Source organism: Sinocyclocheilus grahami, unplaced genomic scaffold, assembly GCF_001515645.1.
Source record: "Sinocyclocheilus grahami isolate Dianchi unplaced genomic scaffold, SAMN03320097.WGS_v1.1 scaffold472.1, whole genome shotgun sequence".
NCBI classification, from domain to species: domain Eukaryota; kingdom Metazoa; phylum Chordata; class Actinopteri; order Cypriniformes; family Cyprinidae; genus Sinocyclocheilus; species Sinocyclocheilus grahami.
In genome coordinates, this window is record NW_015505651.1 from 246,258 (window position 1) to 265,788 (window position 19,531).

Sequence of the window (19,531 nt, forward strand, 5' to 3'; positions counted from 1 at the left end):
CACACTCACACACACACACACACACACACACACACACACCTGTGGGCATCCAGTGGCAGTGTAAGGACAGTACGGGATGCACTGCACCGTGAGGTTAGGCCAACACTGGCACATCTGACATTGACCGCCTTTCCAGCGCTCTCCCACCGCATGTGTGTGTCCATGATATTCACACTCACTGCACGGCTCTGTCTGACAGCTGAGAACAAACAAACCGCATGAAAAATATCATAAACATCCACTAAAGCACTGCACTAGAAATGCCAGGGTCATGGGTTCGATTTCCAGGGAAAGCTTGTATTAATCAAATGTATAATGCATTTATGCAATGCGTGTAGTTTTTGGACACAAGCATCTGCTGAATGCATTAATGTGACTAATCAAAACATCTGCTAAAGCAAAAAGGCAGATGTGTGTTTTACATTTCCCAGATCTTCAGGATGCTTTGCAACATATTAATACTAACCGTCGTGCTTTCCGGTAAATTCCTCGGCATTGTCGGCCGTTTCCGTGTTTTAAGGGGTTATTCGGGCTGCGGAAAGACCACTGGACACTCTGAACTCCACACGGACCCAAACACTCGCCCCACTGAGACCAGGACGACCAGCCACAGTGAACTGATGAAAACACACATGTGCAGTGATTAAAAACCTTGCAGGACACACTTTAACAAGCAACAGCAAGAAAATCATAACATTTAAGCAATAGCAAGTACCAAATCATGGCTTTGCTGGTTTGTGATGTAAACTCAAATTTACTGACTATTTAAAAAAATAATAATGTTTTGTGTCTCATCCCAATTTTCTGTTTCAACAGGAAAACAACAGAACATAAAACTGCATTTGTTAAATAAGGGTTTCTAAAATGGGGTTCGTAAGAAATCTGTAAGGCGTTTGTGAGTTCATGAAAAGCTAATAATTCATTAAACTGTAAAAAAAAAAAACATTTAAATAAAACTCTTAATAAAAAATACATAACATTTTATTTGTTTACCAGCATGTAATTTGAACATTAACCAACATCAGAGAACCGTGAACATGCAAAATTGTTGTTAAATTATTTCAATATTAATTTCTTGATCATAAATAAAATTATTTTTCTAAATCATAAATCAAAAAACGTACATCCATCAATTAAAAACAATTTAAATTAAAATCACCATCAATTAAAAACAAATTAACAAGTATTAGCATAATGTATACATAGGAATTACAATCAAAAATTAGTGATTTTTTGCACAGGGCATATGGGTTGATTAAATTTTTTTTTATTGAAATAATAAAAAATTACAATTCATTACTTTAATATAAAATACACTGAAATAAAACACTTTCAACCAATCAAATAAAACACTAAAAATTATGAAGTATTTTATTTGTGTACCTGCATGTCATGTGACCATTAACTGACATCAGAGAAGCATGAACGTGTGAATGTTTTATTAAATGAGTGTGAGTGAATGTGTGTGTGTTCTTGTTTATCCTACATTGCGGGGACCAAAGGATAGTTCAACTTGAAATTTTTTACATTGTGGGGAAAAAATTATTGAAAATACTAAATGGTCTTTATCTGAAAGTGTAACAAGGCAAACAGGTTTTCTGTAAAGGGTAGGTTTAGGGGATATCGTTTGCTCAGTATAAAGAATAGACATCTATGGAAAGTCCCAACAATTCACAGAAACCTAACATAGTGTGTGTTTATTTGAGTGTGTGTGTTTACCTGAGCACTCTGGGTTGGTGTGACAGCGCTGGGCTCGTCCTCGCTCACACACACAGATGTCACAACCCACTTTGACCTGCTGACCGGGCCAGTATCGAACCCCAGACACCTCACACACACACTCCTCCGGCCGAACACACTGCTGCTCGTGATTCATGACCGTCCCATCAGGACACCAGCAGCCTGACACGAAACAACAGAACCAGTGAGGAAACAGACAACCACGAATATACAGGACAGTAAAACAATCTTTATATTACCACAGCATTGGCATTTATGAATGGCCATCAGTGACATTAAAGAAGCTGAGAGGTAAAGCATTGTTAACGGCTCACCTGTGAAACACCTGGAGTTGTGGTCACATGTTGTTGCCCCGGATATGTGAGCGCAGGTCAAAGGGCACGGCGCACAGCTATGTCTGACGAGGCCCACGGGACAAGAGACGTTAGCGCAGCCGTCCTGAGGACATGGCTCTGAAAAACACATCTGTGTTCAGCTGGGAAACATTGAGTGCTTCATCATGGAGCTCATTTAACAAAAAAAGAGCAGATGAACCGACCTGCACTGCTCTATACATCACTATAAACTGAGTTTAAACATACACTGCTGATACAGAAACCACAAGGGCTTTAGCTCAGCAGTTACTGTCTGTAACTGGTGAATATAAATAAAATATTGTTTGGTAAATGGTCTGAAATATAATACCCTTGATTCTAAATACTCTGTGTCATTACCTGAATGATCCATGACTGTTTTTTGTGTTTTGTGATGTTATTGTATTAATATTTTTAATTTAAAAAATTTTTTTAGTTAATGTTTTAATGTGTTAGTATTTATTAATTGTAATAATTTTTTTTATGTCCATATAGTTGGTATTATTTTTTATTTTATTTTTGTTTTTCATCAATTTATTCAGCTTATTTTATTACATCAATTTAAAAATGAGAATTATAATAAAAATAATTAAAAAAAATTTTTTAGTTTACATAACCCAGATTTTTATATATATAATGTGTTTTTTTTTTTTTAAATGTACAATTATTCTAACATCCCCTGTTGAAACTGACACTACTTAGACCAGATTGGACGAGCTCCAAAATGATTTTAGATGGATAAAAAATGGTTATGGGTATAACTGGAGGTAGACTGGTAACCAGTGAAGATTTAAACTAGAGCCCAGCTGAAGCGGTTCATCTGCTGGAGGTTGTTTGTTCTGGTTCTTACTGATGTCAGTAGTCAGGTTAGTTTCTCCAGGTAGTTCTGCACAGGTTCTGCCTCCGTTCTGTGGTGGGAAACACTCTCTCTGACGGACTTCAACAGCGCCACAACCTTTACTGCAGTTCGACCACGTGACCCACGGCAGCCAGTAGCCATCGACTGTCAGACAGAACCAAAAACTCAACATCTGACACCAGAACGTTCAGACATCAGGTATGTATTTACATGGGGTAATATATTGTACCGGGGCAGGCGGTGGAGTAGCACTGCTGTCGCTGTGTTTTCTCTCCTCTGCAGTGTCCGTCTGAGTCCTCCAGGCTGCAGCGTCTCTGTCGGCTCATGGTTCCTGATCCACAGCTTCGGCTGCAGGGGCTCCAGGAGCTCCAGGGACCCCAGACACCACAGCCCGTCTCATCTGAGGCGTCTGCGGGACAGTCTGCTGCACCGTTACACAACTAAACAACACAAGGACAGACAGACCACACTGCCTCAACCACATCATGAATGACTTCAAGGTAAATGTCTAAAAAAACAAGGTGGTATTCTCGATGTATAAACACAAATAAACACATCAATATTAATTTCACGCAGATCAGTGTACCGCGTTGAAGGGCACACAGGAGCCATCAGCACAGGTGAACTCCAGACAAACGCGACTGGCGTTTCCCTCACTAGGTGGCGCTGTGGTGGGACTGACTTTATCTGGAGAAAGAGAATTATACAAATTATACATTATTACATAGATATATAATAATTATCACAGTTCTCACAGCAGAACTGTTGTGTGTCTCCAAATAATTCGTTTCTGAATGAATCCACGTTCTGAACGAATCAAGAGAACCAATGATTCAATGGGCTATTCATAAAGAGAGCCATTTACTTCATTCCTGAATGAATCAGCAGTTTGAACGAATCAAATGAATGAATGAATGCCTCAATGACTTATTTATTAAGACATTTACCACCACCTACTGGCAATTTTAGTTTCTTATTTTAGAGTATCCTTTCATTAAAAAAAAAAATCGTATTTCCATATTAATAAAAATCTGGGGGGGGGGGGGAAAATAAAAAAAATAAAGGGATAGTTCACCCAAATTTTCTAAAAAAAAAAGAAAAAAAAAGGAAAATGATAAATGTCCTTCTAAAGCTACTTTTTGTAATATCTATTTGATGATTTTCTCAAATAATGACTTTAAATTATATTTTGGGGGTGATTTCTCTGTCAAATTTGATGTGATATATATATATATATATATATATACATAATTTATAGAATTTTAAGGTGATCCTTCTTGTCAGCTGCTTTAAGGATTGAAATACATGTTTTAAATAATTTTTAAATGCCACAAAATTTGGAAAAACTAAGAAATGGTTATTATTTTTTATTAATACTAATTAATACCAATTAATACTAGCACTTACCTATTCTATTCTATTCTATTTGTTTTGGTCTAATTTATTTAAATTAAAAAAGACACCTTGATATGTGCACTGTGCTACACTAACTGAGACTTGTCACAGCACTTTTATTATATTATATTATTATATTTAGTATATTGTTGCTCTCTCGTTGGTCTGATTGCTTCTACTTTGTAAGTCGCTTTGGATAAAAGCGTCTGCTAAATGACTAAATGTTAATGTAAGAAATCTACATGTGTGTAAATAAAACATCTACAGTATGATTAAAACATAATTGCCCAAAAATTCAACCTCTTTGCTTCTGAAATGAACTTAAATGAATACTAATAATTAAGAATGAAAAATATTATTTTTGTGTGTATCTGTGATGCGTTTCACAAAATTCAACATACATACATATTTTTTTTATAATGTCATTCTGCATATAGAATAAACAGCTCTATTGATTATAGTTAATTAAATAGTCATCTCAATAAACATTCTAGACATTTTGTTTTAGTAGAAACTAACCGCAGAGTATCTCATCCTCTCCTTTAGGGCAATCAGGAATCCCGTTACACACGCGTGAAATGTTAACGCATGTGCGGTTATCACAGGAGAAACTTCCCGGACAGGGAGGAATCCGTGTGGACCCTGGCGAGAAAAAATAATACATATGTGACCCTGGAGCACAAAAGCAGTGTTAAGTCGCTGGGGTATATTTGTAGCAATAGCCAACAATACATTGTATGGGTCAAAATTATTGATTTTTCTTTTATGCCAAAAATCATTAGGATATTAAGTAAAGATCATGTTCCATGAAGGTATTTTGTAAATTTCCTACTGTAAATATATCAAAACTTAATTTTTGATTAGTAATATGCATTGCTAAGAACTTCATTTGAACAACTTTAAAGATGATTTTCTCAATATTTAGATTTTTTTGCACCCTCAGATTCCAGATTTTCAAATAGTTGTATCTCAGCCAAATATTGTCCTATCCTAACAAACCATACATCAATGGAAAGATTATTTATTCAGCTTATGTATACTGTAAATCTCAATTTCTAAAAATGTACCCTTATGACTGGTTTTGTGCTCCAGGGTCACATATGAAAACAACACAAAAAACAAAAACAAAAAGTGGCTTCTGTGTGCACGGTGAACAGATGCACTCAGTGATTGTGGGAAATGAGATGACTAACTTCTTTTAGGAATACTAGAGGAACTAGTGTGTGTGTTTGTGTGTGTGTACTTGTTTATGCTACATTGTAGGGACCAAATATCTTCACAAGATAGTAAAACCTAAAATTTTTGACATTGTGGGGGCCAGTCTGCGGTCCCCACGAGGGAAAAAATTATTACAAATAGTAAATGATGTTTATCTGAAAGTGTAACAGTGCAACCAGGTTTTCTGTAAGGGGTAGGTTTAGGGGATAGAAAATAATGTTTGGTCAGTATAAAAACAATAGAAGTCTATGAAAAAAGTCCCCACAATTCACAGAAACAAACATGTGTGTGCATGCGTGTGTGCGTGTGTGTGTGTGTGTGTTCACCGCAGTTGTCCACGCTCTCGTCTGAGGCATCTCTGCAGTGGGGCGTCCCGTCACACAGCTGCTGGTGTTGGATGCACTGGTCTCCGGTCTGGCACAGAAACTGGTCAGACTGACATGTGCGGGAACAGCGTTTCTCATCGCTCCCATCCAGACAGTCTGTCTCGCCGTCACAGCGCCACACTAACGGCACACACTGACCGCTAGTGCAGCTGAACTCAAACTGACTGCATCCTGAAATCACAGCATCAGTTGTGATAATAAAAAATGCTTTATAACTGCATCAAACTTTCAGTTAATCTTTGAATCAGATGATACTGTCAATACTTAACTGTAAGAGTTTTTATTTGATTCAATTTTTTAAAGGGGTCATATGATGCTTTTTTAAAGATCATTATTTTGTGTATTTGGTGTAACAGAATATGTTGACATGCTTTAATGTTCAAAAAACACATTATTTTTCAAATACTGTACATTATTGTAGGTCCTCAATGCCCCACGTCTCTCAAAGGCTTCGTTTTCTACAAAGTCCCTCCTTCCGACAAGCGCAGTCTGCTCTGATTGGCCAGCTGACCCGGTGCATTGTGATTGGCCGAACGCCGCAAGCACTCGTCGGAAATGTAACGCCCCTTACCATAATCGCGAGCTTCATCTTTCAAAATAAATGTAAAGACAGAGCCTGAAAGGGGAACAGAGTCTCGTGACAGACACAGTGATGAATAATTTGAGTTATTATTTGTTTATTTTTACTGTATTATTATGATACATTATATATATTATATATAAAGTAAATAGTAAATAGCTCAGTTATAATTCAGGTCAAAGTTCAGTGTTTCCTGCACCAAAAACAGTCGTAAATAAATTTTTTGTTTTAGGCATTTGAATAAGTTTTTATATACAGTACATTTTGGTCTTTTGTAATTATGTTTTATGTAATTAAAGAGTTGAAGTTATAATTTTGAGTTAAAGATTTGAGGTTTTATTTGATTTAAAAGTCATATGTTAATGACCTTTTGATGTCGTTACTATCATAATTTCTGAATTTATTATTTTTGCAGTTCTTGACCCTTTGAAAATAAATGTTTACATTAATAAATGTAATTTTTTTATTTTCAAGAAAGGGGTAGAATATTTGTAGAATATTTAGTTGATTGTCTTTATGCGTGCAAAATAAGAAAGAAATGGTTTTGCAGTTTAGTTTCTAATAAATGCACTTTTTGAACTAATGAGCATTGGTACGTGTTCAGAAAAAATTGTTTTATTTTAATTTTAATTTCAGAAAAGCATAGTCCTGTTTTGCATGGATACCTTTGACAGGACAGATGAGCTCATCGATGCCGGATGGACAGTCCCTGTGACCGTCACACACTCTCTCTGCAGACACACACTGATCTCCAGGACACTGCAGCTCTCCGATGGCACACACACACCCTCGCTCATCGCTGTAGTCCCCGCAGTCATCGTGACCGTCACAGCGGTGGAGGAACAACACACAACGACCCGACGAACAGCGGAACTCATCCTGTCTGCACAACACGCCACAGTCTGCAACAACACTCAGCATTAACTTCACTCAGGAACTTATACAGTGACTGTTTATCATGTGAATGATGACAGCATTCTGCTGTAAAGCCTGACATATGAAATAATAGTCAGAAAAAAAATTCTTTACCTTTAGACAAAAAAAAAAAAAAAGTTTGCATATGTGTTATAGCTGTTATCATATTTGGTCCATCAGCTTTTTGCCTTATACAGAATGAAAGTGAGAATATGGAGAGAAAACACCAACTTCTAATCGCTTGTAATGTAATCAGTTAGATCAACTAAAATGACTCTTTTCTTCATACAAATTGCTTTCAGTAATATTTTTGGGTGTTTATGCATCATCTGATTTGCATAATTTCTTTAGCTAAAATACTGACAATACTTGCAAATAAACTATGGATGTACAAAATATTAATATCATATCAGTTATCGGCATGCTAATTTTCTCCTAAATTTACATGTAGATAATGTTTGCCATGTTAATGGCATTATTAAATAATTTAATGATTGTTTATTATACTTTATATTAAATGACTGATTTAAGCCAAAATTCACTTGCAGCGTTTAAAACTTACATTTTTATTTTTATGTTTACAGACAAAAATATTTAATTTATTGCAGATTCTCATATTTACATGGCCAAAATTTTTAATTCTGATGCTTGTAATGTAAAACAAGGAGATCTTTATAAAAGTATAGCAAGTAAGTACCTACATAAGATCATATAAATATCAGTCATCAATCTATATCTCCAATAATATGTCTCAGTAAGATGAGACTGAAATGATCCAAACATATAATGCAATGCAATCCAGTGCTGATCAAGAGATGAAGCAATAAAGGCTCCTCAGAAGATGTGAGATGTTCTGGAGGCTTGTGAAGATCATTCCTCCGCTGAGGAACAGTGAAAGTAAAGCTTCTGGAAACAAACGCTCCTCAAAAGATCTTGAGGATCAGATTTGAGGTTTTTCTAGAAAACGATTGATGGAGAATCAAGTAAAGCTGAGCTGCTTCAGTCTAGTATGTGTTCATCTAAAAATATGACTACAGTTATTCGGAGGTTTACTTGATAAAAATCAGTCAAGATTTGACAGCAGAAAGACACGTGAAGCTCCAGCTGAAGCTGGACGTGATACTAAGACCTTTTACTTGAAAAAATCTAAACTATCAAGCCATGGAGTAGATCGTGTGCAACAGGTTTATCAGCAAATTTTGATCATGTTGATCATTTAGAGATTTAGAAATTCATCAAACATACCATGTTCATCAGAATCATCAGCAAATCCACAATCCAGTCTCCCGTCACAGACTTTATGAGCCGGCAGACAGCGTCCGTTCACACACCTGAACTCTCCGGCCGGACAGCCGGGCTCTGGTGAGGTCGGGGCACAGAAGTCCTCGTCTGATTGGTCGGCGCAGTCGGGATGGCCGTTACACCTGAGCTCCAGCGGTAAGCAGGCCCCACCGGAGCAGCGGAACTGATCTGGAGGACAGGTGGAGGGACAGACTTCATCCGAACCGTCGCCGCAGTCGTCCTCATGATCACAGAGCCAGACTGCGGGAATACAGCGCTGAGAGCCGCCGGAGCACAGGAACTCTGAGTCCTCACAGAGAGACGGAGGAGGACATGGAGATCCAGCACAACGCCACAAACCATCAGAACAAGAGCTGAAGAACACAGAATTTAGGATTAAAAGAGCAAAGAAAATTTAGATGGAAAATCATACCAATACAAAAAACGTATTAACCAATTAATTGTTATTTACTTCAACTCAAACACTCCTGCTTTCTTTATAACATTGCTTTCAGCAATCATTTTTGGGTGTTTATGCATCATTACATAATTTGCATAATTCCTTTAGCTAAAACACAGACAACATGAGCAAATAAATTAGGGATATACAAAATATTGATATTAGATCTTTATTTTTTTTTTTGGAATGCTTATTTTTCACCTAAATTTACATTTAGATAACATTTACCATGTTAATGTTTAATAACATTAATGGTTTAACAATGATTTTCTGTCTTTCATAATGTATTATGAATAATGAATATGTATTATATTACTGTTTTAAGCATAAATTCACTTGCAGTGTTTAAAACTAATGGTTTTATTTTTAGACAAAATAGTATATTAAAATAGTAATTTTAGTACATTTTGTTATGTTTTTAGACAGAAATAATATTTTTAAATATAGTAATTTTAGTAAAATGGTATTTTTTATTATTAAGTTTTTTTTAGATTTTATGTTTTTAGAAAAAATAGTATATTAAAATTATATTTTTAGTGAAATAGTATTTTATATTTATTTTTGTATTTAGACCAAATCATATATTAAAATAGTAATTTTAGTATTTATTTATTTTTTAAGACAAAATATTTTAATATTAGTTTGTCTGTTTATTATTTATCCTTTGTTAACCTTGGAATGAAAATAATAATCAGCATGGCCAGTATTTCAATGCAAAATCTGTGCATCCCTAAAATAAACAAAACAATCAGCACACGAAATTCATTCTCAGTAAATTCCCCTCTGAAAGTTTGACCAAAAGAGTATATTTACAAAACTAAATTGCAATTCCGTTTGCTGCAGTACAGTCTCTCTAAACTGACCAGTTCTGACAGTGCTGAGTGACAGTCGCTCCTGCGGGAAATAAAGATCCGTCCCACTCACACGGACACTGAGACGGAGGGATACAGACGTCACCTGCAGACGACAGACAGACATCAGACATCCTGTATGCAAAAAAACTAAAACCGCACAGCAAATACGTAACTACTGCAAAACGCATCAGAAGAACACATAAGGCACACACACATAAACACACACTCCTCTTACCGTGTCTCACAGTGCCGTGAGGACAGAAACATCCCTCCACACAGGAGAGGGTGCTGCAGAGGGGATCAGACACAGAAGGAGTGCCGGGACACGCTGGAGAACAGGCAGGACCGCAGGCCTCATAAACCAAACCGTTCTCACACTGCAGCGCTGGAGACACACAATAGGACACAGTATTATACACACTAAATGTATAGAAGTCAGTCGGATGGGTATAATAACTCACTGAGCAGACTCACGGCAGAGTTCCTGTGACCTCCAGCGCACATACGCTCCTCTGCGGTTACACTCTTCTGCATACACTGCTACAGCCGTACACAAACACTCACAGTCGCCGCCTGAGTCACACCTGCAAAACACAGCAAACACAAGTCTTTTAAAAGCCCTACAGTATGAACAATAGAGATCCTGATGCATATGATACATTAAATATCAAGTTTCAGTGAGTGGGTTTCTTACCCGCAGGCGTCAAAGACACACCAGTCGTAGTACTGCTGAGACGACACTTCTGAGTGACACGAGCTGAAGATCTCCTGACTGATCACCGCACACTTCTTTTTGGCCCACGTCACCCGGTGAGGGTTGATCTGAAACAATTTAACATTTACAATAACTAGCGTGATACTATAAATGCATTTATTCTTTATTTTCTTATTCTTTTAGTTTTACTTTGATTTTATAGAGAACATTTTAGCCAGTGTTATATAAATTAAAATTAAAGGCACAATATGTAAGATTTTTTTATTAAAATATCCAAAAACCACTAGAACAGTGTTATATATTTTGCTGACTTGTGTACTTACATGATCTCAAATGTTTCGAAGAATGTTTAAATCCAGAGAAATAAGCAATTTTAACTTGTGAAACGGACCGTGTCCATAGTGTCATTGTGTCGCCTTCCAGTCCTAACCCCTCGATTTACGGTTTTGTTTTGCAGAAAACATGGAAACACCGAAGACGCTTTAATATGTTGTGTGTTTTAATAGACCGGTGACGACCACACAGAGTAGCATTATAACAGAACTTTCAAACATATCTAGTATGATAAAACAGCGCTGCTTTACCCCACATACGCACGACCGGAAGCAGCGGAAGCGCTCGACTGTGGCATAATAAAAGCTCCGCTGCTTTACCCCAGATACACACGACCGGAAGCAGGACTGGATGGCATAATAAAAGCTCTGCTGCTTTACCCCAGATACGCACGACCGGAAGCAGCGGAAGCGCTCGACTGTGGCATAATAAAAGCTCTGCTGCTTTACCCCACATACGCACGACCGGAAGCAGCGGAAGCGCTCGACTGTGGCATAATAAAAGCTCTGCTGCTTTACCCCACATACGCACGACCGGAAGCAGCGGAAGCGCTCGACTGTGGCATAATAAAAGCTCTGCTGCTTTACCCCACATACGCACGACCGGAAGCAGCGGAAGCGCTCGACTGTGGCATAATAAAAGCTCTGCTGCTTTACCCCACATACGCACGACCGGAAGCAGCGGAAGCGCTCGACTGTGGCATAATAAAAGCTCTGCTGCTTTACCCCACATACGCACGACCGGAAGCAGCGGAAGCGCTCGACTGTGGCATAATAAAAGCTCTGCTGCTTTACCCCACATACGCACGACCGGAAGCAGCGGAAGCGCTCGACTGTGGCATAATAAAAGCTCTGCTGCTTTACCCCACATACGCACGACCGGAAGCAGCGGAAGCGCTCGACTGTGGCATAATAAAAGCTCTGCTGCTTTACCCCACATACGCACGACCGGAAGCAGCGGAAGCGCTCGACTGTGGCATAATAAAAGCTCTGCTGCTTTACCCCACATACGCACGACCGGAAGCAGCGGAAGCGCTCGACTGTGGCATAATAAAAGCTCTGCTGCTTTACCCCACATACGCACGACCGGAAGCAGCGGAAGCGCTCGACTGTGGCATAATAAAAGCTCTGCTGCTTTACCCCACATACGCACGACCGGAAGCAGCGGAAGCGCTCGACTGTGGCATAATAAAAGCTCTGCTGCTTTACCCCACATACGCACGACCGGAAGCAGCGGAAGCGCTCGACTGTGGCATAATAAAAGCTCCGCTGCTTTCCAGCCGTGTGTTGCGCTCGTTCAGCGCCTCGTTTCGCTTCGACGGCTTTCAGCCTCACCCTGCTTCATTCTACTACGTTAATAAATCATTAGCTCATCAATTAACACGATTTCTGCCCGAGTCCCGTCAGATTGCATCAGCTGTGAGGATGAAGACCACAACTCCCATGATTCCACACTCAGTCACAGCGTCTTCAAACTACGCCTGTGTCTATTTGTTTATTTTGAATACGCACCCTCTAGCGGCGAAAATTACATATTGTGCCTTTAAGTCTTACTCTAAAGGTCCAATCAGGAATTACATAATTTCTGAAGAGACCGTTTTTGCCTAAACTTCAAGGAAAGGTGAATCTTAGTAATCTTATTTCTCACCTAACATTTGCCAAGTTAATGTTTAATATGATTTTATTTTTACTTTTAGATTTTCTAATGCCAAAATAGTATATTAAAAATGGTAATTTTTGTAAAATATGATTACATTTTCTTATATTTTAGGCAAAATCGTGTTAAAATAGTCATTTTAGTAATATTTTTTATGTTTTTAGACAACATAGTATATAAAAATAAAAAGTAATTAAGGAAAACATTTTTGTTTTTTTATGACCATTTTAAAAATTATAATTTTAGAAAAATAGTATTTTGTATTTTTAGTTTTAAACAAAATAGTATAATAAAATAGTGAATTTAGTAAAATAGTATTTTTTGTTTATTAAAAAATAGCATATTGAAAAAGTAATTTTATTATCAGTTTATGTTTATCATTACTCTCTTATTAACCATAGAATGAAAATAATAATCCACATTTCCAGAATTTTGACGTAGAATCCATGCATTCTTAAAATAAATAATACAGCATCAGCACATGTAATTAATTAATAGAATTTCACACATGCAATTCATTCATAGAGAGTTCATCCAAGAGATATGAGAGCATTTACTCTATTCAGACAATGAAAATGTAATTTATAAAGAATTAAATGCATTATTTTTGCGATTCTGTTTGGTGCAGTACTACTTACAACACAGGGGTCACGGAGATCCTGGTCTGAGACGTCAGGGCATGACGGGCTGATCTTCCAGGAGTTTCCAAACAGTTCTGGAGTGGACTCCATGATGCCTTGTCTTGTGGTGAAGTCATTTTCTGCATCTCCATCAAAATTTCCGCACAATCCTCCGACTTGGCCACGCAAGTGAGGCATCAGCCGGACATAAACACGCATTCCTGTGTAATAGATACCGTGTTTAAAAAGAATCTAATAACTGATCATGGAATAAAATAATAAGAATGGACATACCTCCATCCCAGAGCAGAGTGACTCCGAGTCGAGACGAGAGGGACACAAATAACCCGATCTGCTCCAGAATCAAACCACTGCCCGAATACAACTTTGGAAGAGTCACTGGAACCCCGTTGACCATCACAGCTTTACCTGAGAGAAAAAAACGTGCAATCACACAATGCGAAAATATTACTTGCATAAATCTGAATGCAATCAGATCTGATGTAACTTAAAAATTGCTTTTTGTCACATCAATACAGTGCAAAATTAAATCAAATAAATCTAGATGGAATAAAATGTATTGTTGATTAATTAAATAAAAATAAAAAAATTAAATGAAATACATATACTTAAAAAAAATTAATATATCTAGATTAACACAATAAATTATAAATAAATAAAATAATCTAGATAAAATATCATTAAATTTATATACTTTTCTCAATAAATAAATCTAGTTATAATGAACTTTAAATAAATAAATAAATTTGGATATAATAAATTCATTATAAATTAATTAATTAATCCAGATCAAATAAAATGTAATACATATACTTATATCGGTGAATAAATGCATCTAGCTTAATACAATGAATTAATTATGAATATATAAAATAACCTAGATAAAATTAAATTAAACACATATATTTATAAATAAATCTAGATAGAATCAAATTAAATATGAATACAATTATTTTTAAAAACAAAATAAAGAGATGAATAAGTATTTTTGTCAACATGCCAATGTTAATAAAAAACATTCTACACTAAAATAATGTGTATTCCTTTACTTATAAAATTTTAATAAATGAAAACTTTAATACATAAATAATAAATAACTTAAATGCATATGCTTAATATATATTAATATATAAATGTATTAGTTTTTTTTATAATTAAAGCAATAGTGATCTAACAATATAACAGCTGCTATAGATGAGTAACTCTCCTGTGTGTGTGTGTGTGTGTGTGTGTGTGTGTGTTTCACCTCTCAGCAGGTGTATGGCCGTGTTTCCCACGGTCAGCGTGACAGATTTGGTGCAGGTCACTCCTGTGCTGCCGCAGGGCACGTTCTCGGCGCTGACGCTGAACAAACCACTGCTCTCCTGCGCCAGAACATACTCACAGTCGCCCAGGAAAGAGTAATATCGGCCGTCAAACGTGATGTAGTGAGGGTCACCGGTGGCCATGACACACAGTTCACTGACATTACTTTACTTTAGCTGTGCTTGATCATTGAAAACCTGCTGGAGTGTTCTGGGCGATTGTTAGCAGTGTTATTACTCTTAACTAAAACTAAACTACATTTTTAATATATTTTTTTCCTTTGAAAACTGCAAAAAAGCCTGTTATAAAACACAGAGATCATAAATCTCTTTCTGAGCTCTATTCTTTCATTGTATGTACAGTTGTTTGGTTCGGAGGTCACACAGAGGTCACACTGCTTGGTCCTTTCAAGAAAGAAGGAGAGTCAAGACAGGCAGATAACCGAGTGTTTGACAAGTCAACAGTAAAGTTAAATGCGCACTAGTGTCTGTGACTGCGCATCTTAAATTTCGGAGGATCTCTTTACTGAGGTCACTTCTCTTCAATGGGTGTTTGAATTGTGTTTAAATCATCAGGTATTTTTGGTCATTTTTAGTGGCTGCATGAAGTGAATTCTCCTCAAGTTAACACAGGTGTCCTAGACCTAGACGAACAACAGGTGCAGAGAATCAAACCAAATAAATAAATCTAGACTGAATAAAATTATTAATTTTATATGATAACATTAATTATTACAAATTATTTAAATAATCTAGATATTAAATAAAATGAGATGCATACATTTGTATCAATAGACAAATAAATCTAGATAAATACAATGACTTAATTATAAATAAATAAAATATTCTCAAAGAAAATAAATAAAATAATTCTAAAATACCATTTTTATCAATCAACAAATAAATGAAATACATACCTTTACACACAAATAAATATAGATAGAGTACAATTTATTATAAATAAATAAATAATCAATCTAGATAAAATAAAATAAAATACATATACTTTATCAATGAATAAAAAATCTATCTGTATGCAGTTACTTATAAATGAATAAAATAATCAAAATAAAATAAAGTGAAATTAAATACACATATTTTATAAATAATTCCAGTTAGAATTAAATCAATCAATCAATCAGTCATTCAGATAGAAATGACTTAATTAATTAATTAAATCTAGATAAGTTAAACTTTTCGGTCAGCGTGACAGATTTGGTGCAGGTCACTCCTGTGCTGCCGCAGGGCACGTTCTCGGCGCTGACGCTGAACAAACCACTGCTCTCCTGCGCCAGAACATACTCACAGTCGCCCAGGAAAGAGTAATATCGGCCGTCAAACGTGATGTAGTGAGGGTCACCGGTGGCCACGCAGGTGCCAGAACACAACGACTGACCGCAGTGCCAGCGCTGCTCACGACACACACTGTCAACATGAACAACAGGTTTATATATGACAGTAACATGCATTTACAAAAGCACTGTGCTTCATTTCACATCATAAGCAAAGCATCTTTTTGATGTTGTGTTGTTTTGGTTACCATTGGCTTCCAGTGTATGAACAAAAATAAATAGATACTCAGACAATTCTCAAATGATCTTCTTTTATGCTTCACAGAAGAAAGAAAATCATACAGGTTTGAAACAACAAGAGGGCAAGAATTTAAATTTTTTAGTGAGTTTTCCCTTTAATACCCTTTTAAAACCCTTTAATCTCACAGCATTATTTATGCAATTGTAACCGCATAGTAAATGCATTCACGCCTCCTCTGAGCTGTAATAAACAAGTCTGTATATCTAGTTACCAATTCATATGCAGATTATGAAAAAAATAATATAATGATGACTGTCATAGCCTAAAATGTATGTGTAGTAAATTATATGTTGAATCAAATATTTCATTCTAAACCTACTTTTTGTAACGTCTATTTGATGCTTTTCTCATTTAACACAATAATTGCTGGGGGGGGGAGTACTTTTTCAGCCATATTTGAAGTGTAATTAATTGGCACACAAATTAATTACATATTAAAATATTTATTCATTTCAGCTGCTCAGGCAAGTTGCTGTATTTATAGGACATGTTTCATGTTTTCTATATTTACATATGCATGTTGAGTTAACATATCTATAGGCCGCATTTATTTAATCAAATATCCACACAAAAAAGTAAAGAAATAAGATAGGGAGAGAGATAAATATATATAAATAAATTCCTGTTCCTGCTCACCAAGTGTTGCAGTCTTTAGAAATGGTGTGATTGGTGAAATAAAGTCTGCCGTTGTGGTGACACGGACACTCGTCTGGCTTTACACACTGATCACCCTGAAAACACAAAGAATAATCAAAAGAGAAAACAACACGAGAGATTTATAGAGGTTATAATGACACAAATTCGTTTTAAAAAGAGCGCTAGTTTAGCCATTAATTATGTTTATGTCATTAAAACCACATGTGTTGTGTGGTTTTATATCAATATCTGTTTGCATTAATGACATCTATATGCTACTCTGTTACTACAAGTCATAAAATGTTACCATAAGTCATAAAATGCAGACATACAGTACACATTTAATATTTACAGTCCTTCTCTTGTGGAAACGGACCAATAACAGAGAATAACAGTTTTGGTCCAATCAGATGCTTTCTAGAATGAGAAGGTCCCGCCCCCTAATGTTCCTCTTTAGCAGCAAATCATGGTCATCAGTAGAAAATGCATGAACACATGAAGGAAAGCAGCATGATGGTGTTTATGTAACTGAGAGGAGACGCACCAGCAGCACGGTTCCCTCAGGACAGACGCAGCCGTGGACGGGTTCAGCACACGCATCCAGAGGAGAGTTCGGACTGGAGCAGGTCCTCAGACACGATCGAGGAGAGAAGATCAGAGAGCCCGGACACTGATTGACCTCAGGACATGAGAGATCCGTGCAGTTCCACAAGCCACGCACACAAACACTATAAACACACAGTTCACTGACATTACTTTACTTTAGCTGTGCTTGATCATTGAAAACCTGCTGGAGTGTTCTGGGCGATTGTTAGCAGTGTTATTACTCTTAACTAAAACTAAACTACATTTTTAATATATTTTTTTCCTTTGAAAACTGCAAAAAAGCCTGTTATAAAACACAGAGATCATAAATCTCTTTCTGAGCTCTATTCTTTCATTGTATGTACAGTTGTTTGGTTCGGAGGTCACACAGAGGTCACACTGCTTGGTCCTTTCAAGAAAGAAGGAGAGTCAAGACAGGCAGATAACCGAGTGTTTGACAAGTCAACAGTAAAGTTAAATGCGCACTAGTGTCTGTGACTGCGCATCTTAAATTTCGGAGGATCTCTTTACTGAGGTCACTTCTCTTCAATGGGTGTTTGAATTGTGTTTAAATCATCAGGTATTTTTGGTCATTTTTAGTGGCTGCATGAAGTGAATTCTCCTCAAGTTAACACAGGTGTCCTAGACCTAGACGAACAACAGGTGCAGAGAATCAAACCAAATAAATAAATCTAGACTGAATAAAATTATTAATTTTATATGATAACATTAATTATTACAAATTATTTAAATAATCTAGATATTAAATAAAATGAGATGCATACATTTGTATCAATAGACAAATAAATCTAGATAAATACAATGACTTAATTATAAATAAATAAAATATTCTCAAAGAAAATAAATAAAATAATTCTAAAATACCATTTTTATCAATCAACAAATAAATGAAATACATACCTTTACACACAAATAAATATAGATAGAGTACAATTTATTATAAATAAATAAATAATCAATCTAGATAAAATAAAATAAAATACATATACTTTATCAATGAATAAAAAATCTATCTGTATGCAGTTACTTATAAATGAATAAAATAATCAAAATAAAATAAAGTGAAATTAAATACACATATTTTATAAATAATTCCAGTTAGAATTAAATCAATCAATCAATCAGTCATTCAGATAGGACTTAATTAATTAATTAAATCTAGATAAGTTAAACTTTTATTGTGACAACATAAAGAATTGCTGATGAACAATCTCAAAAACAGCTGTTCAGCTGCTGAACCCTGGATCTGTTGTTTTTATCTGAGAGCATGTGTTACTCATATACTGTACTCACACACATGTGGAGGTGTAAGGAAACGCGTTATAAAAGTGTCCGCTTGTGCAATCTCGAGCTGCGTTTCAGTATGGGTCTGACCCAAACTCCACATTACCACACCAAGCATGAGGAGCGGCCTCCATATCAGCCTCCATAAAGCACAGCGGCACGTGTCGGCTGATCTCAAGGCACAAGAGACGCAATGAAATCAACCTATCCCGAGACACGAGCTCGCGGGTCATAGAGTGACTTCATCAGATACCTCACACCTCACAAACACTCGCTGACACGGGACGGCACGTGCAAAACCAGCCACATGGCCCATGACCAGAGAAGAGTGCAGACCTCAACCTCAAGCTCAAGATCGTGTTTCAGATCGTGTGTGTGTTGAACAGAGGTGTTCTCAGATGCACAATTCCTTACCTTACCTTAGCAACCACCCAGAACACCCTAGGAACCACTCAAGACACCTTAGCAACCACTCAGAACACCTTAGCAATCACCCAGAACACCTTAGCAATCACCCAGAACACCCTAGCAACCACTCAGAACACCTTAGTAACCACCCAGAACACCCTAGCAACCACTCAGAACACCTTAGTAACCACTCAGAACACCTTAATAACCACCCAGAACACCCTAGCAACCACTCAGAACACCTTAATAACCACCCAGAACACCCTAGCAACTACTCAGAACACCTTAGCAACCACCCAGAACACCTTAGCAAT

The 19,531-nt window shown here is 36.6% G+C and overlaps 1 protein-coding gene across 1 annotated transcript in view; it reads right to left on the reverse strand.

Moving 5' to 3' along the window:
• The window catches only part of sspo (SCO-spondin), a 102,705-nt gene that overhangs the window by 66,412 nt on the left and 16,762 nt on the right, over nt 1-19,531 (reverse strand). Inside the window, 20 exon segments of the mRNA XM_016235575.1 lie at nt 6-199; nt 467-617; nt 1,720-1,902; nt 2,055-2,192; nt 2,944-3,096; nt 3,182-3,392; nt 3,539-3,639; nt 5,892-6,122; nt 7,197-7,433; nt 8,692-9,101; nt 10,051-10,144; nt 10,277-10,426; nt 10,516-10,625; nt 10,736-10,863; nt 13,384-13,586; nt 13,660-13,794; nt 14,633-14,810; nt 16,037-16,115; nt 16,920-17,014; nt 17,464-17,647. Coding sequence (XP_016091061.1) covers nt 6-199; nt 467-617; nt 1,720-1,902; nt 2,055-2,192; nt 2,944-3,096; nt 3,182-3,392; nt 3,539-3,639; nt 5,892-6,122; nt 7,197-7,433; nt 8,692-9,101; nt 10,051-10,144; nt 10,277-10,426; nt 10,516-10,625; nt 10,736-10,863; nt 13,384-13,586; nt 13,660-13,794; nt 14,633-14,810; nt 16,037-16,115; nt 16,920-17,014; nt 17,464-17,647 — 3,365 coding nt within the window.